This window comes from Gopherus flavomarginatus, chromosome 22 (genome assembly GCF_025201925.1).
Source record: "Gopherus flavomarginatus isolate rGopFla2 chromosome 22, rGopFla2.mat.asm, whole genome shotgun sequence".
NCBI classification, from domain to species: Eukaryota; Metazoa; Chordata; order Testudines; family Testudinidae; genus Gopherus; species Gopherus flavomarginatus.
In genome coordinates this window covers 6707939-6732191 of record NC_066638.1, presented here as the reverse complement: position 1 = coordinate 6732191, position 24253 = coordinate 6707939, and the positions used below count along the sequence as shown (strand labels likewise).

At 46.1% G+C, this 24253-nt stretch overlaps 1 protein-coding gene and 2 long non-coding RNA genes across 5 annotated transcripts; 1 reads left to right on the top strand and 2 right to left on the bottom strand.

The window, feature by feature from the left end:
• Positions 1-681: 681 nt before the first annotated feature.
• TMEM39B (transmembrane protein 39B) lies at positions 682-14672 on the bottom strand. 2 transcript variants are annotated; one of them, XM_050932439.1, is made up of 9 exons: positions 14587-14672; positions 12702-12905; positions 9455-9674; positions 8324-8407; positions 7117-7271; positions 4839-5175; positions 2227-2414; positions 1590-1710; positions 682-1085 (listed from the first exon to the last, which is right to left on the bottom strand). In XM_050932439.1, exons 2-9 carry the CDS (start codon positions 12827-12829, stop codon positions 849-851), a joined length of 1470 nt encoding a protein of 489 aa, XP_050788396.1. In that variant the 5' UTR covers positions 12830-12905; positions 14587-14672; the 3' UTR covers positions 682-848. The 2 variants fall into 2 exon arrangements, with proteins under 2 accessions (XP_050788396.1, XP_050788397.1); XM_050932440.1 differs by lacking the exons at positions 8324-8407; positions 9455-9674; positions 12702-12905; positions 14587-14672 and adding an exon at positions 8067-8290.
• A 1134-nt stretch (positions 14673-15806) lies between these two features.
• On the top strand, positions 15807-18239 carry LOC127039195 (uncharacterized). Its single transcript, XR_007770919.1, has 2 exons — positions 15807-16626; positions 17982-18239. It is a non-coding gene; the product is annotated as an uncharacterized LOC127039195 (long non-coding RNA).
• A 1237-nt stretch (positions 18240-19476) lies between these two features.
• LOC127039191 (uncharacterized) lies at positions 19477-24193 on the bottom strand. 2 transcript variants are annotated; one of them, XR_007770913.1, is made up of 3 exons: positions 22862-24193; positions 21269-21448; positions 19477-19947 (listed from the first exon to the last, which is right to left on the bottom strand). It is a non-coding gene; the product is annotated as an uncharacterized LOC127039191 (long non-coding RNA). The 2 variants fall into 2 exon arrangements; XR_007770912.1 differs by lacking the exon at positions 21269-21448.
• Positions 24194-24253: the final 60 nt, after the last annotated feature.

The window sequence follows — 24253 nt, the reverse complement described above, 5'->3', positions numbered from 1 at the left end:
CACATACCCCCAAGCAAAACAAGCCATATATGTAACAGCAGTTTCGCCAGTATAGCTGTGTCTACACTAGGGGCTTCTGCCAGCAGTTGTGTCAGTCAGAGATCACGTCTCGTCATGCTCCTGACCATCACAGCTACGCCAGAAGACGTCTGTAGGGTAAACACAGCCTTGCTCTAATTGTCTCAGGGAGTGCCAGTTAGAGGGAGGGAAAGCAGGTTTTGTTGGTTTTTAAAATACGATTTTTAAACCAGATGGTGCAGTCAAGGCCTAAGAGAGAAGAAATTTCACTGATCCGAACCATCAGGTTCTAAATAGATGAAGTTAAAGTGGCATGACCCTCTTCTATGGGCGTTTATTTTGATTTAAGCTAAATCACAGGAAGGCACTCGAACTACGTGTCCACGCCACTTTCAACTTCCTCCTGTAGACAAGGCCTTCGGCTCGACTGCTCCCAACCAACAAGCAGCTTTTAAACGTGATCACACTGATCTATTCATTCCTCCCCAACTCCACAGGCAGACCCCTCCCAACATCCTCCTCCCCCACAGATAAACAACACTTGCACCTGTCAAGAACGGAGGTTCAGAGTCATTTGTTAATGTGGAGATGCCCTCAAAGTAAAGATAGGATGTGGAGGGCTGATTGTTTGATGCAGCTAAATAACAAACACACAAACAGCTGTTGGGAGTACAAAAATATGTTTTTTCCTTTTAATTACATCAGTTATCAAAGAAAAAAGCAGTGGTAACAAAAATACAAAGCTCTGAGGTTGTTTGTGTGGGTGTTTTTTTTTTTTTGTTTTTTTTTTTAAGGTTTTGTCCGTAATACAAGCTGAGCAGCAGTGCGATTTAATGGAACTTCTGCTCTGAGTCTCTGCTGGCAGAGTATGCGTAAGCTTTTCCCAGGACCAGCCGGTCACGCAGCAGCTTGAAGAAGGCGTAATAATTGCTGAAGAGGATGAGAGCCAGTGAGATGGTCTGGTGCCACTTCTCTGACGAGATGAGTGAGTAGAGCTGGTAGAAGATGATAGCTCCTTCCAGCAGAATTAAAATGTTCAAGATCCTCAGCGGTTTGCTGAAAAAGAACTGGAGGATAAAGAGCCCAGGGTAAGGTCCTGCATGGGAGTCAGACGCTCCACAGAAAATACGGAACACATAGGAATGAATGCTCCATGAGCTAACGCACTAAGATTTCAGACCTAGCAGCACATTCTCTTCTCACTCACAAATGAAAAGAACTTTGGTGCTCTCATCCCCAGAGCAAGTGTACAGAGGTCCTCTGCAGAAAGTTCCTGCACTGTTAGTGCTCAGGAGGCATGGGACAGGGAGAAAGCCCAGGAATAAGACTCAGATCGGGGCTATTCCTGGCTTGGTCACTGCCCTGCTGTGAGATCGTGAGGAAGGCACTTCACCTCTTGGTGCCTCCTTGCCTTCCAACTTTATGTCTCTCTTGTCTATTTAGACTGTAAGTTCTTTGGGGCAGGGGACTCTCTGTACATCTGTGCAGTGCCCCAGACAATAGGGCCCTGATCCTCTCTAGGCACTACTATAAATAATTCTAATAATGAAGGAGGAACAACGCCAGCTTACATGAAAGCGGAAGTGTGAGACATCAGATGGCACAGCCACATTGTAATGGCCCACGGCTTTGTACACCTTCTTGCTGTGTTTCACCAGCACCCCCTGTGGCCACATGCATTCTTCTGTCCACCTGCAAGAGAAACCACTCCCTTAGTCCCACCTCCAGAATGACAGGATCAGTCACATGGCAGCTGGCCGCAACTCTGAACAGAGCTTCTGCAGGGGAGTCAATGGCATTCCCCCAATTAGCTGGGGGCACTACACCAATGCAGCCACCGACGGTCCTAATCCTTGAGCCTGTCACTAAGGACTCTTGTAACTATTTGCTAAGACATCAAGTTGCGGTTATTTGCAAGGGCAGAATTTGGCTCGTCGAGCTGTACAACTAAGCGTTTAATAGCCATTGTCGCTGCTTACCAACAAACCAGAGGTTTGCTTGCTGCGTTTGGTGCGGGACATGATATATTGAGCCCATACAGCATTAGGCTGATTAGCAGCCACACGGAGCAACTCTGGTTTCATGTTTCCCGTTGCTGAACTGAGAGAGATTTCTCCCCCAGGGCGAATAGCAGCCTGGCAGATTAGCTCCGCACCCCAGCATACAAGAGAGAACAAACCAGTGCTAGCCAGGGGAAGAGGTCCTTACTGATGCTGTAGCACATTGGAGCATAGGGCAGGATCGACCTTCTGCCAGCAGCCCAGGTGTGCAGCAGCTTTGTGGAGAAGGTCGCAGTAGCAGGCAGGCAGGAGATGCTGCATCAGAATCACAGACGTACTGATGGACACCAGCAGGAACAGCTCACATGACCACCGTTTGTCATAATACTGAGTGTTCTGGGGGGGCAGGAATACAGTGTAAAAATGTGTTCGGACACCCTGACCCAACAAAGCAGAGTCAGACCAGGAGGCACTCAAGCGAACCAGAACCTTTTCACGGCAGCAATTATTGCTGCTTGAGAAATCAGAGGCAGAGCAGCGCAGCAGCTGTACCAGCCCTGCACTCAGCAGTAATTGGCCAGCCAAGAAAAGGTTAAGCTTCTGAACACTTCAGAATCAAAATCTACGACCAGCTGGATAAAGGGGTCCTATTCGGGCAACAGTCGCTCTTCTGCACACAAGGGGCACCGTGACTGAGTGTGAATTCCACAACTGACACTTATGCTGCAATACTCTGTCCCTATGACACTGGGAGAATCACTACTGCTCATAGACCCCATACTGCTAGAATCAGAATCACAGAATATCAGGGTTGGAAGGGAGCTCAGGAGGTATCTAGTACAACCCCCTGCTCAAAGCAGGACCAATCCCCAACTAAATCACCCCAGCCAGGGCTTTGTCAAGCTGGACTTTGAAAACCTCTAAGGAAGGAGATTCCACCATCTCCCTAGGTAACCCATTCCAGTGCTTCACACCATCCTAGTGAAAAAGTTTCTTCTAATATCCAACCTAAACCTCCCCCACTGCAACTTGAGACCATTACTCCTTGTTCTGTCATCTGGTACCATGAGAACAGTTTAGATCCATCCTCTTTGGAACCCCCTTTCAGGTAGTTGAAAACAGCTATCAAATCCCCCCTCATTCTTCTCTTCTGCAGACTAAATAATCCCAGTTCCCTCAGCCTCTCCTCATAAATCATGTGCTCCAGCCCTTGAATCATTTTTGTTGCCCTCCACTGGACTCTTTCCAATTTTTCCACATCCTCCTTGTAGTGTGGCATCCAAAACTGGACACAGTACTTCAGAGGAGGCCTCATCGATGTCAAAGAGAGGGGAATGATCACATACCTCGATCTGCTGGCAATGCCCCTACTTATACAGCCCAAAATGCCGTTAGTCTTCTTGGGAACAAGGGCAAACTTTTGACTCATATCCAGCTTCTCGTCCACTGTTACCCCCTAGGTCCTTTTCTGCAGAACTGCTGCCTAGCCACTCGATCCCTAGTCTGTAGCAGTGCACGGGATTCTTCCATCCTAAGTGCAGAACTCTGCACCTGACCTTGCTGAACCTCATCAGATTTCTTTTGGCCCAATCCTCTAATTTGTTTAGATCTCTCTGTATCCTATCCCTACCCTCCAGCATATCTACCACTCCTCCAGTTTAGTGTCATCTGCAAACTTGCTGAGGGTACAGTCCACACCATCCTCCAGATCATTAATGAAGATACTGAACAAAACCGGCCCCAGGACCGACCCTTGGGGCACGTGGCTTGATACCGGCTGCCAACTAGACATGGAGCCGTTGATCACTACCCATTGAGCCCGACGATCTAGCCAGCTTTCTATCGACCTTATAGTCCATTCATCCAGCCCATACTTCTTTAACTTGCTGGCAAGAATACTATGGGAGACCGTATCAAAAGCTTTGCTGCAGTCAAGGAATAGAAGCTAACAATGATCCTCCTTTAGCTCAAATGGCAGGAGGCCTGCACTTTTAGAGCAGGTGGCTTTGAGTTCTAGTCCCAAAAGTGACAGCCATGAAGCCAGACGCATGGCAGATTACGGTAGGTCCCTGAAGTCTCTGGTCTTGTTTTATACTCATCCAAATACATTTGCTGTACAGTACAACTTACTGTGAAAATCCAATAAAATAGATGGGGGAGAGTCCCCTCTGTTACAATTTACCCCCCTCCCTAAAGAGAGGTAGGATAGAAAAGAAAATCAGTTTTATTCTTGTCTTGAATCTCGCCCAACAAGACATTACAGTTCATAAAAAGTTGGCTTGGCCATAACCAGAGAAGAAATTCTGTAAGTCCACGGGGGAAAACAGTTTCACCCCAATGGATGGAACAAGCCCATGACACTTTGCCATGGATGACAGGAATACAGAAGTTTGGGTAACTCAAGGTAATCGGAGTTCAGTGGCTGAAACACAGAGTAGGATTTTGTATTGCATTATAAGTTAAATTCAGACTTTTCTATTTCTTTCAAGCATCTCAACATTCAGACCCCTTCTACTCCACAAAACTAACCACATCACAGGACAATTCGGAATTAAGCAAACTCAAACAAGCCAGGTGTAAATTGATTTACGTTTGTTGACACAGGTGTCTCTGCAGAACGTGTGTGTAGACCAGCCTTTAGACTTACTGCATCCACTTTCCATACATCGGATGAGAACTAACCGTACTGCAGCCATACCAAGCCAAGCATCCGATTTTGCCAGCGACACAAACAAAACTGCCTCTCTTGACTCATTAGTGGGAGGAACGACATGAAGCACGTGCTAGAGCAATGAGCACATACGGGTGCAGGGCACTCACCTTGACAAACCAGACAGGCACAAAGGCTACATAATAGGCACTGAGCATGGAGCTCACCAGCACCTCTTTCATCCTCCAGTTAAAGTCCATCTTCAAATACTCCACCTCATTGCGGATCAGGTCTGGAGAGAGGCAGCACGCATGGGTGGGCATGGCCTCTACGCCATACATTTGCCTGGTGTGCTGCTTCCAGGTCTCCTTTAAAACTGTTAGATAGTCTTTACCCCTGGAGTTCACTTCCCCGGTTTCTCGGGGGCCAATGTTAGCCACTTGGGAGAAGAGGGCTGTCTTCCGGAAGTCACAGTTCAGCTGGAGAAAAGGAATGTACATGCCGAACCTGGAAAAGCACATGGGCAGGAAGGCTATAACATCAACGTGCCCAGTCATCCCCCTTTCCCCGCCCCCCAGTCTGACTGCCATTCCCACGACAGTGAAGAAGTGCTAGCACCCAACATCCCCTTGTGAATGGTGTTTAGGATCATGGGAGCCACTTCCCACACAGACTCTAGAATGGGACAAGCCGAGAGGGCTACGGCCACCTGACATTGCCCATATATCTGCTGGAAGCTAGAGAGATAACACAATTAGGTCCACCTAATATGCACTGAGTTTGGGATGTGCATTGCTGAAGGTGGCCGGTTAATATTAATACAGCTTGCTCATGATTAAGGCTAAGTTTTGTCGCAGATATTTTTAGTAAAGCTCATGGACAGCTGCGTGGGGTCCCACTGGCCGTCCGCCATAGCTGGGCAGATGCAGTTCCCCCAGCCTCCCTGCCGCAATTGGGCAGCTGCAGAGTTTGCCAGCTGCCTGCTGCAGCTGGGCAGCTGCCGGGTCCCACCCACCAGGATGGGGCTGGCTGGGAGCTCCAGCCCCAGGGCAGAAAACGTCACAGAGGTCAATGGAAGTCACAGATTCCATGACCTCCGTGACATAATCATAGCCTTACTCATTATGTTCCAGCTGCTAGGTTCTCCTCCTTGAAGGATTCCTTCTGTTAATCACAGCTGGCAAGGAGCCAGTCCTCATTAGGGTTCAGCATTGCTTGTACCAGAGTCATTCATGTGAGATCATAGCATCTCTGCACTGTCCACACCAGCGCCACCAATGGTGACCCTCACATCTGCCCACCTACAGGGTCACGGAACTCAGCTAGCTGACCCGAAACCACTTACCCATCTCATTTACCCTGGTCACCTTAAAGATGGGTGGAGCACGGCCCCATACCTTTATGAGATGCTTCGTAGTTCTCTGGCGCAGAATGATTCTAACATCTGAACCACATTTGCATACAAAACTAAGTCTTTACCTATTCACTCTTGGCAGAGAAACCTTTCCCAGAAAGGGCGGGGGGGGGGGCATAATTCTGCTCTTTGCCTACAGAGAGAACCTTGTTCCTCAGATTTGTTCAACAAGTGGCAGGGGAAAAGTGTTTGATTCTATCCATCTTGCACAGGATATTTGTGGACCAACACAAGGAATTGGGAAGTTCTGGGAACTGAACAGCCAAGACAAGTTTGAGAAATGGATTATTTATACAGCATGAGAAGTCTCCAAGTGGACAGCCCTTTTATGAAACCCTGGGCAATTTGCAAACTGTGGTTAACTCCTTCACCGGGCAGGTGATTCAAGTAGAGTGGAAAAGACATATATCTGCCCCAAGAGATCTAACCTAATATAGTCTTTATGATCTACCAACAGAGTGAAAGGTTAAGTTCTGTTGCAAGAAAGTCAAGTGCTCATTTACTTTCAAGCCACATCTTGCCCCATATGGTATTGGAATAACAGCATTTGATTGGACGGGCAGCAGGGCCGGCTTTAGGCTAATTCCACCAATTCCCCCGAATCGCGCCCCGCGCCTAAGAGGGCCCCGCGCCCAGTGAGAATCCCTTCCCTGGCTAGAGGCGCCTTTTTAATTTTTACTCACCTGGCGGCGCTTTGGGTCTCCAGCGGCACTTCGGCGGCGGGTCCTTCGCTTGATCTGGGTCTTCGGTGGTACTTCGGCGGCGGGTCCTTCAGTGCTGCCAAAGACCTGGAGCAAGTGAAGGACCCACTGCCGAAGTGCCGCCAAAGACTCAGAGCACCGCCCGGTGAATACAAGCCCCACGTGATTTTTTACAGGTGTTTTTTGTTGTTGGTTTGTTTTTTTCTTTAGTCATCCCTGTCAGGGCCTCGTCAAAACTGTTCGAATTGGGCCCCGCACTTCCTAAAGTCAGCTCTGATGGGAAGCTTTAGAAATTCATCATCTAAACACAGATTGGAGAAGAGAGGTACTTACGGGTAACACAGGAACAAGAGATTGAGGAACGAGTAGGTTCTGAAGAGGTGAATTATTGACCGGCACAGGCTCCAGCCTGTCCCAGTGAGGACCGCAAACCGAGTAATCACAAGGAAAATGGAGCGGGGCAGGGAGACTTTGCCACTTTGTGAAGCCTGCAGAGGAGACAGAGCAGGGCAGGAGTTAGACAACTTATTTCCTTCTGGAAAGCAAACAGGAAAAACGAGCAGCATAACTAGTGAAGGAGCTCTACTCAGTCCCACTAAATCAGCACCACACAGTAATGGAGGCAGAGTGACCTCCAGGTGCCATGTGACTGAGGCCAGATGAGAGGGGCCTGGTTTAGATCAGAATCTGCATTTGGATTTTCCAAGATCACGAAGCTGAACCTTGGGCACAGATTTCAAATACACTTCCCATTTCGCTGGGGGAGAGGAGAGCTCCTGTGGTGTCTTGTCTAGCCCTGGTGTGTCACCTGTCTGCAGCCTAGAAGGCTGCTCACGCAAGGAGCAGATTGCTTTCCTGAACACAGTGGAAAGAAATAAGAGGAAGGGAAAGTGAAAGGTGCCATACATCATTCTTTAGTAAACTCACTACAGTTTGAAACACTAGGAATTCAGCAACCATCAGAGAAACTCATATGAGTAATGGATTGAGACAGCTCTGTAAAATCAGTTTTCCAGTAGGAAACCACATTGAGGTTTTATGTTCCAGTCAATTCAAAACCCTTCAGAACAGGGAAGGAAAAAGGCTGATGTTTAAAAGGGACACTTGAGTTTACATTCAGCTTCCAGTAGGTCCAAACTTCACCCTATGTTTAAGCTGCCAGGTACTATCTAATCTCTAGTTTTTGCTTTTAAACTTATCATTCCAGTCTAAGAACCTTCTATATTGAGTTCATGTCAGCACATCCCTTTGAGAACACACGGCATTCTAAGTGCTTAGAGTACCTGCAGATCTCTCTGTAGCACTATTATGCAGGTCCTACAGAAACTGTTGCTTTACTGATGGCTCTTCAGCAATAACAGCTAGTGCACACAATTAAGGAGGCTGGTGTTTTGACTCGATAAAGCTCTCTATTGAGTTGAAATGCACTTCTCTGCATTCTTTTACCTAATGCACCCACAATACAGAAAGGCAAACACAGAGGCTAGTCAGAGAAGGTTGGGAGGGAGAGAACAGTTCTGAGTTTGGCCTGCGGCTTTACCTCCTTCACAATGGCACCGATCAGCCTGCGCGCTAAGACGATTGTCGTCACCGTCAGCACGTTGAAGTCAATGAGATGAAAGTTCTGCAATGACAAAAAGGAAACACTTCTATTTTGCTCCAGGCAGCAGAGCCACTCCTTCCTCTCTCCTCCTGGATTATCAGGAGAATGCCAAGTGTGCACTGTTCCAGGGTGTCCAAACTTTGCCCAAATTAGAGTCACTTGACAATTTACCTGGGGCCTCAGAGCCACCTCTAGTTTCCATGAAGTGGAGCTGATTATAACCACTTAGTCTTTAACAAAAAGGGTGAAGCCTATGAAGATTAAGTCCTAGGATGCAGTGTGGCCAGGCTACTCAAACAAAGATGGAGCAGTGCCTGCTGGGACCTAGTCGCAATAAGCCATACTTTTGTGTTATGGTCCAAGGCAGAATTCCCTGTGTGATGCATTTGAAGCCACAGGAGAGCTCTACTGCTCAGCCCAGAACAATAACATCAGCCAGATGGAGCCATGGCTTCTTCCAGTCATGAAAGAGGCTTCTCTTAAAATGATGGATCCCCACCTCTACTCATCGCCTCTCCTGTATGCTACTCACTTTCTGCCCACTCCGCCAAGGATTCAATTTAAGAGGATCAACTCTATTCCGAGAAGGAAAGTCAGCGCTGGGATGGAATCCCAGATCTCATGATTCTTAACATTACAGATACATTCAACATAAGAGCTGGTAGGAGCCAGGGGGTTTGTACGTGCAATTTAAATACCATTTCCCCCCCCCCCCCCAATGTTTGTTATATCACTGCTCAGTGAATCAACACATACCTCTACGCTCCCTACAGTGACAGGATGCTGAGAAGGCGGCTGTTTTTGCCCAGCACTATAAAAATGCCACTGTCACAAGAACTGGGCTAGATTGGCTGCTGGCTCTTAGACTAACGTGCTGTCCTAACAGAGCATCTACCCAGTTGCTGTCGAAGAGCAGGAGGAACGGGGATAGCTGTTGGGGAGGGAATGGGTTTGGGTGCTCAGCAATCTGGAGAGAGCTGCCATGCACATGGGAGATGGGAGTGGGACTGGAGGTAAACTGGGGGCAGGGATCTATGGGACTACAGCAGCACGTACCCAGGTACCTACCAGTGATGTGTGTGATGGAGGGTGGGAGGGAGGGTACCACCACACAGTTTTGTAGATATTGATGTAGTGGACAAAGAGAGCAATGAGATGACAGAAGAAGAGCTGAAGTTCAAACAAGACACTCCTCTCCACAGGCAGCTCTGGGATCTTACAGTGCCGGAGCGGAACCACTGTCTGGGTTGCCAGAGGAGGGCTGGAGAGGCCCGTACCTGAACCGCTCCTACCAAGATAAACCAAAACCCACCAGTTACTCCCCTGAGATATGCTGAGAAAAAAAAAAACAACAATGCCCACCTCCAGGCAACACTCAGACTGCAGAGGCTGGATGGGTCTATGCTAAGTGAGGAGCCCAAGCTAAACACTACACCCAGAGGCTGCAATGAACTGGTACAGCCAATGCTTAAAGGACACCTGTTGCATGGAGCTGTGAGACAACGTGCAGAGGTAGCGCTGCATGCTCAGGATGTGCCAATACCTTTTTGCCTGATACAGGCATGGCATTTGGTTTGTATAGCAAGAACTAGATTTGGGATCAGGCCAGTCTGCAGCACCATGACGTTGGATTCCCCCACTTTGAGCAAGGTCTGAGAGCAGTGCTTGTACACACACAGCCCAGCAGGGCCACCGAGCGGCCTTTTAAGCTAGTTGCAAGTGTTTCTGCTTCATACTATTTACACTGTGTAACATGTACGCACGAAAGATTTGGTGCCATAAAATCCAAGTAAATAAAATAAATTATGAGATTTCTTATCCTCCCAAACCCTATTTAAAGCCACAGAGGAACCATGAGGTTTAGTCACAGGTTTGTATTCCTGTTTACAAGCGCAACTCCGGCTACCGACCATTTACTCAAAGAGAAGGGTATAAATGCAAGTCAAGCAAAGTGCATCCAGTGAATGGTCCCTAAGCAACAACACTCAGTAATTAGGCCTTGGATTTCCAAAGGGGCTTCAGAGCATTAGATGCCAAACTTCCATTAAAAATCCCAGCATAGAACCATAAAAGTCACGGCTATAAGTGATGGCAGAAAAGCTTCCAGTCAAGTGAATGGAAACAAGAGGCTCAATCCAGGCTTTTTAAAAATATAAGACTGTGAAGGCTGAAAGCCTCAAACAGAAGGTCTGTCTACAGTGCAATCAGAGGTGTGACTGATGAAGTGGGAATGGTCTTCATGTCTTCTCTCAACATTGTGTGCGCGCCTCAGTTTCCCCTATGTACTACTCAAGTATCTAGGTGATGGGATAAAGGTGTGTTGTTGTTGCAGAGACCCCTAGAGGACAGGTGTATCCCCCCCACACACACACACTAAAGGGCAGGTGTAAGAATGGCCGACACCCGCAACCGATGGCCAGAGCCTGCCCTCTGCAAGGAGCCAGCCAAAGGTGCTGGAGAACAACGAGAGAGGGGGAGACCAGGTCACCTCTTTGCTCAGAAAAGAAACAAAGCATGGATGCGGGACAGCTGGGGGTGACTGAGGCTGGGCTGCTTGCATGCTGGTCAGTCCCCTGGTTTGGGACTGGGGGCAGCGGGGGTCCACGTGCTCTAGACTCCCCTACGAGGGACTCTGCCGAATGTTCCTGCTTACTGTGCTAACAAGGTATGTTCTAGGCTGTGTTTCCGACGACTAATAAACCAACTTCGCTGGCTGAGCGTCACCGCTGACTACAGAGGTGGGGTGCATGGCTCCTTTGGGGTGGCATGGAAGGCTTCCCCAGGTGTCCCACCCAAATGGACTCACCACAGGGAGCTCAAGTTGTGCACAGCGGTGCTGAATGCTCCCAGGTCAGACCCAGGAGGCGCTGGAGCCAAGGAGGCTTGCCCTGATGAGAGTGTGCCCTGAGGGGGGAGAAACACTGCACTAGAGTCCTGACTGACTTCATTCACAGCGTGCCAGAGCACCAAGTTTGTGACTACGTGACAGTGTCTTACACACACTAACTTTGATCTCACCAGCTCAAACAACTGCAAAGAAATTGCAGCAACACGGGCGGCAGCACAGGCTGTGCTCTGCCATCCAGGACCTGGGGTATGTACTCAGGGCTAACCGGTTCTGCCGTGGCCTTACTGCTATTGTTACTAGAGCGAGCTAGCTCAAAGATGTCTACACATGCCGCAATCACACCTCTAATTGCAGTGTAGACATATGCAGAGGCTCAGGTGCGTCACTGAAGGCATAACTTAGCATTCGCAGCATTAGCTCTGAAATCCCAGAAGCCCCAAAACTCACAGGATTGAGTCAAACCTTTGACCTCTGGAACGCGTGGTGGAAACAACACTTCTATAATACAAGTGTCCAGAAGACAGAGACACGAGGCCTCACAGGCTCTGCGTGGACACTAGAGATCTAATGGCACTTTTTACAGAGTAAGATTCTCACCCTGACAAGCCTTTCCCTGCTCATCACAGGGGCTTGCCCTCCATCTCCAAGGAGGCCTTATGCACATCAGGGCTGCTGTATGTGTATGGATTATAAGGTGCTCTGGACCCCTTGGGATGAACTGCTATATAAATGAGTAATATTAAAGAAACATCTCAGCTTAGGGCCACAAGCAGGGAGTATATTAAGGGATATTCACCTGCCATGTCAAGGATGTTCTATCCAAGGTATTTTTGAAATGCTCATCATGTGGATACCCAAGTGCTGATTTCCCTCAATTTCTCACTTGGCACCACTTCCCCTCTCCTCCCCCACACTTTGGTGCTTTCCCCACAGAAGTCAGATTGAAAGTGAAAGCATATAATCCAAGGCTGAGCTGCTACCATTCAACCAGTTTAGGATTTGTGAAAGAAAAGCAGACTGCATCCATCTGCGCTAACCAACTGCTGCCCCAGAAGCGCATCAACTGCCATACTCTGCTGGATATGGTTGATCCACCAAGCAGGATTCTGGAGCCATTTTTTAAATAAAATGTTGTCTATAGCACCCCAATCTCCAAGTCCTTTAGAACACTCCTATCAGGTAGCTAAGCATCACATGCCAAGCACTTGGCAGTCCTGGGGTGTATCAGAACCCACACTTCCCAATTGTCATTCTTTGCTTTAATGACAAAAACATACTCCAGGGAAGTTGTCATGGATAAGCGAGACTGTTGCAACCTGACATCAGCATTCCAACCAAAGAGTCACCGAACCACTGACAAAACGGCCAGGAATGGAAAAACATGAACCAGCCTCATTGTGAAACTACGTGTTTCACAGAGGAGGAACTGTCACAGCACATAAGGGAATAAAGGGGATGCATATTTACCTGGTACGTGAGCGCACACCAGTGACCGATGAACTCATGGAATGTCCAGAACCCCCAGTAGCTCCCGTTTCACAAAGAGGATTTCGGCAGTAGGATGTCCGGTTAGGGCCCCGCCTTCCCCCTGCCATAACAACAAAGGGTATGGAGACTGCCCTGAGAGGTTGACTGCTGCTCACTGTTTGACTATTTCTTCAATCCTTAAAACTGAAAAGGAAAGATTTATAACACACGTGGATTTGGAGCAGAGTAGGTAGGTAACTTTCACACACCTCTTGCACCTAACTTCACAGCACCTCTATAGTGTTATCCCTATTTTACAGATGGGACAATGTAGGTACAGGGGCCCAGACCCTCAAAACCCTGAAGAACAACTCCATGTTGCTTAGAAGCTTGTTTCTTTCACCAAGAGAAGCAGGTGGTTCAATAAAAATTACTACAGCACCCACCTTGTCTCTCTCATATCCTGGGATCAACGTGACTACAACAATTCCATAAAAAACAGATCCTCAAAGGTATTTGGATTCTAACTTTCACTGAAATAAATGGAAGTTAGGAGCCTAAAAACTTCTGAGAATCTGGCCAGAGAGATTAAATGGCTTGCCTGAAGGTCCAGGTCTCCTTAATCACAGTTTTATGCCTTAACCACAAATCCATTCTTCCTCTCTTAAAGAGGCCTTGCAGAAGAAAAAAGTTGGGCTTCTGCCCTTTTTGCTTCTTTCCGATGGACAAAGACTGTAAACTCTTTGGGGGCAGGACTGTCTGTACAGTCCATGCCTGGGGCTCCTACATACTACCACAGTATAAACAATAATAATCTGAATTTGTTTTTACAACAACAAAAATCTGCTTGTTCTTTTATGCTGAACATTTAAATCCCGTCTTGGCTGGAAGACTATTCAATGTGTATAGAAATAGTAAGATGGCAAACATCAGAGCACAAATTGAACTATTAAAAGGGGAGGGTTTTTTTTTTTTTTGAGGGCCTTGACTGCTTAAAACTCTGTTATTTGTCTTTCATTGTCCCTTAACCTCCCAATTAACAGAACTTTGTTAAGGCGTAATAGCCATGCCCCTCAATTAGAATATAAGAACGGCCATAGCAGGTAAGACCAAAGGTCCATCCAGCCCAGTATCCTGTCTTCCAACAGAGGCCAGTGCCAGGTGCCCCAAGAAAATGAACAGAAAAGGGAATCAGCAAGTGATCCATCCCTTGTTGCCCATTCCCAGCTTCTGGCAACACTTCTAGGGACACTTCGGAGCACGGTTTTGCATCCCTGCCCGTCCTGGCTAATAGCCATTGATGGATCTGTCCTCCGGGAACTGATCTAGGTTTTTTTTGAACCCTGTTATACTCTTGGCCTGAGTGCCACAGGCTGCGGGTGGGCTGTGAGAAGAAACACTTCCTTTTGTTTGTCTTACACCTGCTGCCTGTCAATGAAGGAAGGTGTTAGGGCTCCCAGTAAACACCCTCCAGCACAGCAGAGAAGGCTGCGGGAGAGCAGACAAGCCCCGCAGTAAACACCTCAGGTGCTTCCCCGCCCCCCGGCCCAAGAGCCAGCCCAGGCCCGACGCTGCTGCAGCAGAAGGGCCCCGCTGAAGCTGGGCGCACGCGAGGGGGTTGGGGGGAGGGGTGGCGGGCCCGGGGGCTGTAGGGAGAGGAGCGTGTGGGGGTCACGCACACGCGGGGGGGGGCTCGATGGGGCGGCGCGGAGGGGCTGCCCCCAGGTGTGGCGCGTGCACGGGGGCGGGGGCGCACAAGGGGTGATGTGCGGGGCTGCTCGAGGACAGAGGGGGCGGGGGGGGCCCGGGGTGTCCGTGGGGGGCGGGTCCCTGGGGCTCCGGATCTGCCGCCCCCCCCGGGGCGAAGCGCTCCCCCCCATCACACCGAGAGGCGGGCGCCGCGGGCCCGGGGCTCGGAGCCGATCCCACCCATGGCCGCTCCGGCTGCAGTAGTTCGGCCTGAGGCGGGGACAATATGGCGGGCGGGGCCGCCAGGGGAGAGACGGCGGCCAGGAGCGGACAAACTTCCTCAGCGCGCGCGAGCGGGACCCGCCCCTTAAAGCGGCAGAGCCCCGGGGAGGGCGGAGGAACTGGCTCCGCCCCTGGGCCGTCGCCCGGCGGCGGAGTCGGGGGAGAGAGAACGCAGCGCCGCCCCACGTGTTCAAAGCGCCTCGCTCCCCACCACTGCACGGGTGGGGAAACTGAGGCACGGAGTATGGCAGCGGCTGCCTCGGCGCACAGAACGCGTCAGCGGCAAAAGGTAGAACCCAGGCGGTCCTGGCTCTGACCCCCACGCCCCGTGCTATAGCCACTACACCAGACTCCCCTTCCAGGAGTCCTGGGGGCCCTGTCCCCCCTGCTTCAATCACCAGACACTCCCTTACCCATGCTTGTGAACAGAACCAGGCGTTTCAGATGTAACCACTAGGCCACAGTCATTGGAATGTACATTTTAACCCCATGTGTATGTGGACCTGAGTCAGTGGCAGCTGAAATAACTCGTAAGGTGTCAGACAGCTAGGTGATACATCTCCATCCTCCAGCTACACCATGGTGGTATCCACCCTTGAGCATGGGAATTTTTGATCTGGCAGGCAGGTCTCCTACTGTACTACATCATTTATATTAATAACCACAACACAGGGGAGGATAGAGGCTGGGAAAATCTGTTACAAGGCCCCTCTTTCCCTTTTTGAATTGGATCTTTCATTTCAGGGGAAAGAAAAGGGGCACAGTACAGAATCAGGAGTGCAAAATAGCCAGGAATGGCATAAGGCAGTACAGCAGTTCTCAAACTTTTGTACTAGTGCCCCCCTTTAACACAGCAAGCCTCTAAGTGCAACCTCCCTTATAAATTAAAAACACAATATATTAAACACCATTTATAAATACTGGATACAACACAGGGTTTGGGATGGAGGCTGATAGCTCACAACCCCCCCTGTAATAACCTCATGACCCCGTGAGGGGTCCTAACCCCCAGTTTGAGAACCCCAGTGTAAGGTGCTCAGATACCACTTTAAAAAAACCAACAGATAGGAAAGATGAATGTAGGGATAATTTTACTGTAAATATAGTTTCTATAAACAGCAACTCTGCATTTTTCCCATTCAGAGATTGATATATGTATTTAAAATGTTTTTTTTTTTTAAAGTAGGATTTTATTAACTTCACTGAAAAACCCAAAGAAGTGGTATACCTACCCTACAGACCTTAGTTTATCTCCTACAAAGCATATATAGTAAAGTACATGCTAGATATCAGCTACATGCATTAGCATGTATTGGGCTCCTGATTCCTGGAACCCCCTAAAAACTATTACAAATTACACCTGGGAACTCGTCACAGAGCCTTCACCAGCTGTGGTCAGGCTCTGTGCTGAAGTCCCTACTGGGCTTGAAGAACTCCGTAAGATGTTGCTGCAGGATTTATATTAAACTATTTCATTCTTCCAACTGGTGTACAAGCTGTTACCAGATATATGTAAGGCAGCTGTAAACTGATGGAACAGGGATTGTAAAAGATTATTAAGTACTGTAGACAGGATTTTTTTTTGGCGGGGGAGGGGGTACCTAGGCAGTAGCCTTTTTTGTAAAGTTACAAATCATAAAAACAGGCCATTTCAGAGCTATGGGGAACCCAACAGCTCATGTCAAAATGATAAACAAGTTGTAGTTTAATGGCCCTCTAACTCTAAAATTACTGCAATTTCAATCCAGGCTGGGAAGAAGAGTCCATTGTGACTAGAAAGAATTCCAATGTTTGGAGAAATAACCGTTAATACTTTTTTCTACAATCTGAAAGTGGGACTTAATGGAACGCTGGCTGCAACCTTTCATCTGCAAGTGGTGGCCAAGGAGCTCCAAACTAAAGCAACATCCATATGATTGGGGAAATAAGGTATATTTAGTGCCATTTGTAACAGGTAAAAATGCACTTTAAGTGTAAATAAACGAGAAAGAATTTTGGGACAAATTCTCACCAGAACCCTACCATTACCTTACTTTTTCTTCATTACTAACCCCCAACACTCTTACAATTAGGTGTCTTAACAGATCATCCTTCCAATGGTGCCACTGCAGGGTCATCTGCCTTCCAGCATTTTGGTCTTTCAAATATCTGTGATCCAAAGCCAAGATCTGTCTCAGTTCCTACCCTTCTAAGCATGCACTATTCCCTGTGCTCAAATCTATGGGGCAAACACAACAAACATGGTGGGGGGGAAGACCTAAGCCTGCTCTGTCCTGTGTTATTAGACTATCCAAGTAACTTGAAATTCCCCAGTATACTTCTAACACTAATCTGTAGTTAATTATTAAAATAACAGCATGCTCAAAAAATAAAAAGCTACCCAGCTGATTAAATTTGTCTAATGGACAGAAATGCAGTAAAGATTTGACTGTTTCTATTCTTATGGAACAGGAAAGGACAATGCAGATTTGACTAGTTCCTTTCTAAACTGCACCTTAAAAGGTACATGGATTTCTGAATGAGGAGCCTCTCCAGGACTGTCCATGTGAAATACCCAACAGTCTAACATTTGACCCATCTAATTAAAAAATTAGGATGAGATTAAAAGACCAACCACTTACGTAACACATTCAGTCTGAATCTCTGCAAAGCTCTTCCAGATACAGTGACTTAAAATCTCTCTATTTTTGAGGGCTCTTACCCCATTCACCTCCACAGCACCCCTTTGGCCTCTCATCCCTGAGCTTTCTGATCTTGTAAAATCTCTCCGTCATGTTGCATTCCTCTATAGTCTGTGACTATTTCTGACATTCGACTTGTGATAGATTTCATTGCACCAGGAATTACATTACAGGCATTTCAACCATGTGTCAAATGTTCAGGTGTACCACCTGGAAGGAAATGCAGTAGTCTGTTCTCTGTACCACAGCTTCTGTTCTCTGCATCCAGGATCCCCATCCCATCTAGCACTGGCCTGGATAGAGACTCCATGAATTATGGCTTCAGGCAAGAGTAGTAATTGCAGGAGGATAAACTGTGTTAAAAATTTCACATTTGAAAGCAAGGAAATTCACAGTCAAGGCCTTTATCTACAGGGAATAACTATAAACATATGGTTAACGTACTGCTAAATATTAGCCTGAGCAGGCTTGCTAAGTAACCCAGCTCCTGCCTATGCAATAATAAAACTAAGATTTGCCTTGATCCATTTTGACTGTCTTCACCAATAATTCCCCCCCCCCTTTTTTTGTTTTTAATTTCAGCACCAATAATTTGCCCCCCCCCCCTTTTTTTTGTTTTTAATTTCAGCTCCTAACTTGTGTTTCTAATGCTACAGTGCAGATGATGGGATACTACACAATCTGACACAGGATCAGCTATGTCCTGGCTGGAGGCAACACAATTTATACCATTAGTGAACTCAAACAAGACAATACCAGATGGTGAAAGGATCCACTTTTCCAGCCTACAACGTTCCTTTATGATGGCCATGCACAGAAAATGAATATTCAGACATCCACAAGAGCACATTTCTTAACTCATTAAAATTGTCTGTTCTATATGTAATTGCAAAGATTGTGGGTCACAATTACTGACTGCACATCAAACATTGAGGTTTAAGGTAGCAACCTGTGCATTTTTAGAGCAAACCTCCTACTGGGTTTGCTTCTAAAGCTAGAAATGGAAATAGCAGCTTAACTGGGAAAGAGGCGTACTTTCCATTTCAATGCTGAGAGTTACCACTTCCATTCCAGGTTCTGAAGTGAGTGAAGAAGCAGACTTCAGTGTCCTCTTTACATACATACAAAGAGACCCCTTCTGAAAGACAGGCTAGGTTAGTTAATGAGATTGAATGTTCTCCTTCAAGACAGAGTAGGGTATTAAACAACTGTTCCCCTTCTCCAACCAGCCTACGGAAGTCTTTTGTTATTAGTACTTCCTCTTCTTGCCTGCATTCCCCCAACCAAGGTATTTCAATCCTTAATAGGCACTCAATGTTCAGAGGCCCAGGGAGGAAGGTGCCCCGCTGGTCGCTCCCAGATTCCTGCTCAGACACCTGGCAGATCATCCCATGCCCCTTTGTTCTTTTGGAAGGCAAGGGCATGGCTTAGTGTATTCCTGTTCAAGAAGTGAAGCGGTAAGGAAGGGAAGAGTTGTCCTTATAATTATCAACTGTCCTCGGCTCTGCTGTAAAACAGATGGCACATTCTGTATTAAATAGAACCCCCATTTGCTTTTGTAGTCAAATAAGAGCCCAACCTTACTCTTAAACCAAGATCGCCTCAAAATCCAGAAAGCCATACTGTGCCACAATTAGCTATCTAGGTGATTACTCTTGTCCTACTGAACATACACTGAACATACCTACTGAAGATCAGATCCCCTCTTATGCAGGGGCATTCACAGAAGATATGAAAAGCTATCACAGTGAAGTTGTAAAATAAGACAGATACTCACTTTAGTAATCCCAACAGATAGGAAAAAGAGGCAGACTGCTAGTCTTTGTAAAAACATGCTCTTAACTACTGTTACCACTTCCTCCTCCCACCTCAGTTTCCCACATCTATTATACGTTGACAATAACAGCAAACTTTGAAGCAGGGGCTGACTTTTAGTATGTCATAAGGGGGTCATGATCTTGACTGGGACCTCTAGGTGGTATAGTAATATCAAAACTGTAATCCCCTCAGAGGAGCTCCCTTTGGTACAGTTGACTTTTAGACCTCAAGGATTCTATTACTTACAGGTAAAACAGAAGCATGTGTTTGATCCGAACCACACCCAATGGAAAAATGTGACGGTATAAAGGGAAAATTTACTTTTAATAGATTCAAAAGATAAAGACCAGAAGAAACCATTATGATCATTTAGTCTGACCTCTGGCATAACACAAGCCAGAAAATTTGACCCAGTCCCAAGTCAAGCCCATAATTTGTCAAAACATCTTTCAGATTTTCATGTTAATAATTCTACAATCAGTACATACACTAGACCAAAAAAGATCAGATTATTCCAACACTATAAGATGAATAGAGGAAAATGCTTCAAGCAGCATGTTCTCAGACCAGTTTTGGCAAATACAATTATTTACAATAAGATTTACATTCCTCCAGAACACTAGCATCTTTTATATAAACACCCAACATATGCATGCAGAGGCAAGCTGTATACATTCCAAATGGCAGTGCCACAAGATTCACTTCCACTGGATAAAAATCTGCACCATAATGGATGATCGTTATCACATCTTTTCCATAGGATATAAAGGTTGTGCCTAGTAGGAAAGAAATGGGAAAAGAATTGGTATAACAATGGAAATGGATACTATAATTACATTGCCAAAAAAATACAGAATAAATGGACCATGGAAATCACCCATATATAAATTGTTTCCCTAATCTGTTTACACCAATGGACTAATACTTTTAGATAGCAAAGAGACTTCTGAAGAGCGATGTGTAATGTAACATTTCAACACCACAGTCATTCCCAACCTTCCTTTCCTATTGCAGAGGAATAGGATTAGAGATACTTGCTTGTGTCCTTACTGTTCCATGTAAGATAGATCTGCTTCTATGTGCTTATTCAGTCCCTACATATCAGGGTTTTTGTTTGTTTTGCAAAGCTGTAGTGCTTTACGGGCAATGTAATTAATAAGGGACTATTACTTTGCAATTCTGTTCCTTTGGAAGTCTCAAGTTTCTCACTTCTGGGTCTCAAAGATCCAGTGAGAAACTGATCAGAAGCCTGAAAACTACAAGCTTTAAAGGGCTGCCTTTGGGCCCCAGTGGGCTCTTCTGACCCCGGTTTGTAAGCAGTTCAGTCCACTGATGCCTTCAACTGTCAATTCCTTTTGAGTGAAGGTTGAGCTGTTGTCCAATGTATCGCTAGGTTTGCAAGGAGGGCAGGTGGGCGGAGACAGTAAAATACTTCCACAGGATAAGCAAATGAATGATAATCACAGTATCCACCAGAGGGAGCATGTCGGCTGTCAGTGGTGAAAGTAAATTACAGCCAAAGGAATCATGAGACTCTCTAACCACCAGGCCGAAGTTGTTCCATCAGCTGATGGGGGGTGCGTGCAGCTCTTCAAAACTCTTAGCTAAGCAAGCTGTGGTCAGGCTTGAAAACTTAAGAGTGAGAAGCCTGTGCCTGTATCTTTAATACAACGAAACAAAACAGCCTGTAGCTAGCTTAAACCTCAGAAACCCACCAAGGTTTTGTGGTCTGTTTACATACAAACGACGTTCATTTCTCCTTAGTCTTCTGCACATTCCCACTCTTTGGATAGTTTGGCAAGCAGAACACGAAAGATGGGAGGGAGGGAAATGGAGCCCTAATTAAAACAACAATTGAAAAACTGTCCTGCCAAACTGAGCATCAGATCTGACTGCCAAATATAATACAGTGTTTCATGAATGTGTGAACTGAACTCCATGTGGCAGGTCTACCTAATTCAATAGTGGAGACATGTTTAGCACACACTACAGCCACAGCAACCATCCTAGTGGAATGGGGTACAAGAATAAGAGCGGAGAGTGAAGAATTTCTATAACTCCCTTCTATACATTGCCTAAGGTCATATCTTCACTTACCAGGCTGCTACTATTGATGTAGCAGGGGTCAATTTAGTGGGTCTAGTGAAGACCAGCTAAATCAACTGCAGAGTGCTCTCCAGTTGACTCTGGTATTCCACCAGAATGAGAAGAGTAAGGTTAACCTAAGCTATGTCCACTCCAGTTACCTTATTCAAGTTCCCAGCTTGGTTGCTTGTTCTAGGGAAAAAAAAGAGACGCAGTCAACCTGTCCTCTCTTGTGGAACCACATGAATCTACACTGCAACTGTAGAATTAGGAACCTTAGTAGTCGACATACTGGGTTCCACTGGTCTCTTTTGGATCCCCCTCCCAACTGATCTGGCACTTTATCTTTAGATCTTGAAGCCACACTAAATTCAAAATGGTCCTAAGAACCATTTAAGATGCTCCAATTTGCCCTTCCTTTCCCTCGTAATCCAAGTGCTTGTTTCCAGTAGTCTCTCTTGAGACTTATGTTCCTTATCTGGAACCAGCTCTTATGGAGGGAATATCTGTGGTGTTGGATCGAAGGATTTGGTAACCACAAGCTCTCTGCCAAAGCCAGAGCCTTCACTATTGAAGCCTTCCTGGATCCAGAAGTACTCAGAGTGGATTCAGGTCTCCGATCCGTTCACTAGGATCCTCTAGCTGCATCTAATCTCACAGGCTTGGCTGACAAGTGCTGTGTAACAAAAGGCTAGTCTGTCTCTCATTACAGGCCCAATAAGTAAGTGTGTGGCACATAGCACAGCATGAAGGAGAATTCTTCTCTCCTAAGCATTTCAGGCACCGAACATGAAGGCTGGAAGCCAGGAAGACTGCTGGGTGACACCTTTAAAATCCATGCTTCTTGATGTTTGGCTTCTCCATGACATCATTACCAGGTAATTATCATACCCTTAGCTATACTAACTTATCCTAAAACTAATAACATCAACTAATCTAACAAAATAGAAGGCATTTTATCAATAGCTATGGATCCTTGTGATCCGCATCCTTTCACTGCTGTGGTTCGAAGGATCTGAGGCTGCAGCCCTGTGCTATGCCTCCTTCAGAATGTGTTCAAATGCTAGCTATGGAGAGGGGAGAGGCATGCGACCACTAAGAGGCACTGTTACCAGAAGGTGCCTCCATGCAAGCTGCACCAGCCAGTGCTCCTTAAGAGTGGGAGTATGCAGAGGACATGTGAAGAATGTTACTAGATATAACTGCTCCATTGCCGGAAGGTGGGGTAGCACCTTCAAACACTGCCTTATGTTGGCTTTGAAGTGAATCCTCTCTCCACATCACAGCCAAGAGTCAGCTGAAAAGATCGCCTTGCTCTTGTTTTGCCACACTTCCACCGCTCCCCAGATCCATCACTCAGCTTCATTCTGCAGGTTGATCGGTGGGAGAGCTCTTAAGCAGGTGTACATTCACCCACACAACCCGTGCCTCCTCCAGTGACCACTACAAAAGCGGACACATAATTAGCCTCTTAGAACAATCTAATTTATCTGTGTGCATATGAAGAGCTGCTTCTGTTTAACACATCAGATGGCAATGCCTCCACCTCCCACACAGAAGATGTTAACAACTAGCCATGTGATGCAAAAGTGAATAACCACCTACCCAGAGTTTGTTTCACAAAAACATCTTCACCCAGATGATTTGCAGCAACCTTCTTCACTCCTGCAAATTGAGAAGAGATTGTGAGTTTCCTTAATGGAAAAAACAGAGATTTAAAGAAAAAAAGATCCTGCATGCAAATTACACAGGAAGGAAAACATGCAACTTAAGCTGAGCTCTGAACATTTCATAGTGAATATCAATGTTGGGGTCTATAAGGGTCATCATTTTACATTTTAAATAACTGAGCAGAATTTTTTTTGGCAGTAGCAGGACTATCTATATTCGGTGTCATTTTACATTTTTGAAATTTAAGCTTTCAGATTCCTTTTTTTGCCCAGGTTACATTACAGTGCATTTACAAAGTGCACGATTATTGAAATTATTGCTAATTTATGCAAAAGCATGTGGTCTTTTTTTAAAAACATCTACTTTTAAACATTTTTTTTTCAAATTTTACATTAACATTTGAAGAATTGTTTCAATAAAGTTTATGCAAGTTGCCGTCACAGTTTATGTAAAAGAGAAATGTGCTATTAAAAGCAGACATTTAGGTTACCTTTTGTTTTTTGCGATGCATGTTAGCTTTACACATCCTTATTCTCCTGCGATAATTTTCCTTTAAAAGGGGGGTATAGGGTGATCTTTTCATCAAGCAAGACATTATGCCCTGAAAGCTGACTCCAAACCATTGTTGAAAATTGTTATTTACATTTTAATAACAATCTACAAATACAACTTTTTGTTTTAAAGTATTCCCCTCAGTCATGCACTGCTACAGGCAGTTTGGTTCCTAATGTTCTAGCGCATTTTTCACCCCCGAGCAGTTTATTTCTCCCCCCTACGATGTCAGATTTATATTTTGCAGAGAAGGGTAATACAACAAACCATCTCGAGTTTCTCTAAGTAGCATTTTACTTTAACCTATTATGCTTTCCCAGAAGGATATTAAAAGCAATCACCTGCCCCCTTCTCAAAACAACTGTGGGTTTGTAACTGGCTTCCCAAATGCAGGCTACCTTAAAGCAGGTAGGCATCACCTTTAGACAAGGGTTAGTTGTGTTCACAAACAAAATAAAGCTTCTTTTTTCCTCCTGTTGGTAGCTAGGTCTTGGATTTGTCAATCTTCATTTTGTTATTCTACTTTTAGAACCAGCCATTTCAGACTCCATCTGGAGTCTGCAGAAGCTGAGGCTATCTGAAATCTGAATAATTAAACTAATTCCATCCAGCCCATAAACACTCCTTCCACTTGCTGTTTTGCAGAAGTCAGATTTCTACTCTAGCACTGGTTCAAACTGCTTTCAACAACTTCCAGGGGGTGAAAAAAAGAAAAAAAAGAAAAAAAAAAAAGGGTTTTTTTTTCCTCCTTTTTAAATTAAGCTCACTCACCAG